General features: G+C 35.6%; 1 protein-coding gene across 1 annotated transcript in view; it reads left to right on the forward strand.

Annotated features, from left to right (window-relative positions):
- Positions 1 to 3754, forward strand: part of gatb (glutamyl-tRNA(Gln) amidotransferase, subunit B) — a 24988-nt gene extending 21234 nt beyond the window's left edge. The window contains exons 9-13 of the mRNA XM_016292579.1: positions 1053 to 1245; positions 2302 to 2435; positions 2910 to 2988; positions 3122 to 3256; positions 3457 to 3754. Coding sequence (XP_016148065.1) covers positions 1053 to 1245; positions 2302 to 2435; positions 2910 to 2988; positions 3122 to 3256; positions 3457 to 3582 — 667 coding nt within the window. The 3' untranslated portion in view covers positions 3583 to 3754. The remainder of the gene's footprint in view (positions 1 to 1052; positions 1246 to 2301; positions 2436 to 2909; positions 2989 to 3121; positions 3257 to 3456) is intronic.
- The last annotated feature ends 750 nt before the right edge of the window (positions 3755 to 4504 follow it).

Here is a 4504-nt window from a genome sequence, read left to right on the forward strand (position 1 = left end):
TTTTTTTTCTCATTTTGTCTCTCATAGTTGAGGTATACCTATGATGAAAATTACAGGCCTCTCTCATCTTTTTAAGTGGGAGAACTTGCACAATTGGTGGCTGACTAAATACTTTTTTTCCCCACTGTGTGTATATATATATATATATACAGTGTGTGTATATATATATAGATAGATAGATAGATATTTATATCATATTTTTATGTAAAATGAATGCAGTTATTTCTAGTCATCAAAGAATCCTGAAAAACATTTTCCAACATTGACAATAAAAGATGTTTCTTTTAAGCACCAAATTACCATTTTTGGATGATTTCTGATGGATCATGTGACCGTGACTTGCTAAAAATTCAGCTTTGCCATCACTGAATCACGAATGAATAAAACTTTAAAATATATAAAAGTTGAAAACAGTTATTTCACTATATTACTGTTTTACTGCATTTTCGATAAAATAGATGTCTTCTTTTAAAAACCTTACCAACCAATACAGTATTTATGATTTGTTATCTACGTGGAAAGAAGTCAATTTAATTTCTCTGTTTTGCCTTTTTGGCTGCATTTTTGACAGAAATTAATGAGTAATTTGAATATCCCATCTCAGCCGTGTTTCTTGCATTCATGCAGTGATCAGAACTTGCCTGAGCTGCAGTATGATGCATGAAAAATACATATATGCATGTGAGTTATGCACATTTGAAATGGATTAAAACAGTTAGTTTTATCACTTAAACTGTTACATTAATTTTTAAGAGGGCTGAGTCACCTGTGCTTCTGATGGGCCGCCACCGGAGCGGACGCCTTCAGACAGTCAGTGGCTGGACATGTGTGGCTGGTTCAGGTCGTAGAGATATATGAGAGGGGTGTGACAGAGAGACAGAGAGGGCTGGAGATTAGGCCATGAGATGATACACACGCTGTGTGAACACAACAAATGCTGGCTTATCTCTGCACCTGATAAGAACACGCTCTTGTGTTTCCCCACATGACCTGCCTGAGTCACGCCTTCTGCTGTGTCGCATGTACATACATTCTCTCTCTTTATCTCTCAGGTTCATGCCAGAGCCCAACTTGCCGCCACTGTTTGTTTATGATAGTGAAGCTTCAGTGCCTGCTGGCATTGACCCTGCCCAGGTTGTGGTGATTGAGAGGCTGAGCGGCCAGTTGCCAGAGCTGCCGTCTGTGAAAAGGACAAGGCTAGTGGAGACGTATGGCATCCTGCAAGAGCACAGCTTCACACTGGTGGTGAGGAAGTCCACATTCAAGATGTGCATGTTTGTTTTATGGCACACATTTCCAGTGTTGGGGAGTAACTTGTTACATGTAGTAGAATTACGTAATTTAATTACAAAATAAATGTAACTAATCTGTTACACTTACTGAGAAAAAAATGTGAGATTAAATTACAGTTACTTATGAAAATATTAACGAATACAAAGGGGGGTTGCATCTGAACATTTACATTTTAAATAGGGTAACCTATTGCATTTCCAAAGTAATTTTCCCAACATTGCACATTTCCCATCAGGCACTCTAATCCTAATAATAATTCCAACTGCATTTTTACTTTGTCCAGTTTAAAGTGCTATGATTTTCCATTTTGCTTCAAAAAGAAAAATGATCATAACTTTTGCAAGTTTATTTCTCGTAAATGTCACAATCGCTTCTTATAATTGTCATAATTGCAAATTTATTTCTTGTCACTATCTCACAATTACGACTGCTCATTATTGCCTTTATCTCACAATTGTGACTTTCTCATTTTGACTTCATATCACAATTACAGCTGTTTTTCATAATTGCAACTTTAATTCACAATTGGAACATAAATTATAATAAAACATAAATTTAAATAAAATATATGTTAATATAATATATATTGTGTATTATATATTAATATAGTGTTATATGTTAATTTATTAGCATAAATCATAAATTATTATTAATTATTATTATTAACATTTTATAATTATCTTTATATCTCATAATTGCAACTGCTTCACTTAATTGTGACGTTATTCTTGCTGCTTTATTTCTTGTAACTTCTATCACAACTGTGACTTCTAAGTATCTTAAATATCTCACAATGGCGACATTATTTCTCGTAATTGAAACTATTTTAAACTTAAACTTTATCCCAAAATTGCCTTATCTTTATCAATTGTCTTATTTTTTTTTCTGAGGTAGAAACAGGCTTCCATAGTTTTGGATAAATCTCATAATTTATTCTTTTTAATTTTTTTTTAAATATTTAATATTAATTTAAAATATTTAAATTCTACGATAACTACTCTATTTCAGAATGAAGACGGACTTATAGACTACTTTGAGAATGTTGTTCAGACGACCAAAGCAGAACCAAGGAAGGTGATTGGCTGGGTGATAAAAGAGCTGATTGGAAATCTGAATAGTCAGAATCTGAAAGTCTCTCAGAGGTGAGCCAGCACTGAAAAGAGTCATTCAATAGCTGTGATACATCCAAAACATTGGAAAATAAATTAGAATAAATAATTCCAAGAGACAAGGAGCATGTCTTTGTGTGAGTGCTAGAGGCTTATTTCCAGTCTGTTTGTTTTATTCCTTCTCACCAACATTGTTTCCAGTCAGTAAGTAATAAATAATGGAAGCTGTGTTCACTTCATGCCGGGGGATAGGAGTGTTTTTCTGGGACTTCGCCAGCTCAGTGATCAGAAACTGCCTCAATGATCACTTCTTGTTTTCTTAAGTTCACTAATATGTGAGTGCGGCCAAATTGTGTGAGCACACAGAATGAAGCCATGTTTAACCCATTCAGTAATGAGTTCTCATGGGTCTTAATGTTTCTAATTCTTGTTCTCCGAGTCTTTCTCACATCTCTTTCTGAGAGTGCAATCTGTTGTTTCTTTCTAATCTCTCCCTCTCTTTCTCAGTCCCATCTCTCCATGTGCTCTTGCTGAGCTGATCAATCTTGTAGAATCTGGTCATATCTCATCTTCAACTGCCAAGCAAGTAAGTGAAGAAAAAAAATTTAATTTGTGCTAATAATAAGAATTAGTTTGCCAGAACAGTTGTCAGAAGCTATATTGTGTGAGGTTTTCCTTAAACCACAGGCCTGTTTTGTGCTTGTATGTGATGAGCGCAGGTTTTCCAGGAGATGTGGAAGGCTCCAGAGAAGACAGTGGGCCAGATAGTGAAGGAGCAGGATTTGTGGATGATAAATGACAAAGAGGAGCTACAAAAGATCTGTAAGAGGATTGTGGACAGTCACCCTGAGGAGGTAAATCCAAATGTTAATTCACCTTAAAAACTCAGTTTGTCTTTAAATGTTTTGAGCCAGCACAAATATGTAATATTATTACTAAATATAAAACTTTTCAACAATATTTATTTATTGTTTGTTTGTTTATAAAAATCAATTGCTTGCCATCTTTGATCATTTATGCAATCATTTTTGGAAATGTACTTTTGTTGTTGCAGGTTCAGATTATCAGAGGGGGTAATAAGAAAGTACTGAACAAATTGATGGGTGAAGTTCAGAGAGAAACCAAAGGCAGAACTGACCCGGTCCAAATCAGAGCCATTCTAGAGAAAATGGTCTCATGAATTACCCAGCATGCCTCTTTATGGGTTAATGCTGTCTTCTGGACAAGCAACTTAATGGAGAAATGGAATTGTCATACATTTGTACAATTGTTCCTGAAAGGTGTCTACACTGTAAAATGTAGAGCTACACAGCCTGTTAATATTTTATCAGCCTGTCTGATAAACAAATGTTTTGTGCATCGTCTGTGTTGTTTTATTTCTAAAGAGTTGAGGGTCAGTTAAAGGGGTCATATGATGCTGCTAAAAAGAACATTATTTGGTGTATTTGGTGTAATGAAATGTGTTTATGCAGTTTAAGGTTAAAAAAACATAATTTTCCACATACTGTACATTATTGTTTCTCCTCTATGCCCTACCTTTCTGAAACGTGTCGATTTTTACAAAGCTCATCGGTCTGAATGTGATTGGCCAGCTATCCAGTGCATTATGATTGGCCGAATGCCTCAAGCGTGTGACGGAAATGTTACGCCCCTCACCATACTGTGATGATGCCCTGTCAGGCCAGAGCGATGATTCAAAAACATGAAAACCCATAATAAACTAGGCATTTGTTGCATCCAGTGGGGACATAATTATGGATTATAATGACTTGCGCCGCGGAAACATAAAACCATGTCTGCATTTGTGATCGGCGAAATGACAAACAACAAGCCCTACTCTTCACTGCCCAAAAAACTCGCTTTAAATAAATAAAATATAAAAACTCTTTAAATATAAAAAACGTACTTACAATCTTTGAGTCAGAACAGCCGGCATTGTAGTCTACTCTCCCAGGATCAGGAAACAGTCCTCCATAAAATGTGCTGCACACATCTGAATATTTGGGTTGAAGTGTTCTGGAACAGTGTTGTAAATACAACTTAACCACTGATTTCTAGTCGTGTCCATTTTTGGAAGGCCAAACAAAGTAGTTTCGCTTTCA

The sequence above is a fragment of the Sinocyclocheilus grahami genome, unplaced genomic scaffold (genome assembly GCF_001515645.1).
Source record: "Sinocyclocheilus grahami isolate Dianchi unplaced genomic scaffold, SAMN03320097.WGS_v1.1 scaffold288.1, whole genome shotgun sequence".
Taxonomy (NCBI): domain Eukaryota; kingdom Metazoa; phylum Chordata; class Actinopteri; order Cypriniformes; family Cyprinidae; genus Sinocyclocheilus; species Sinocyclocheilus grahami.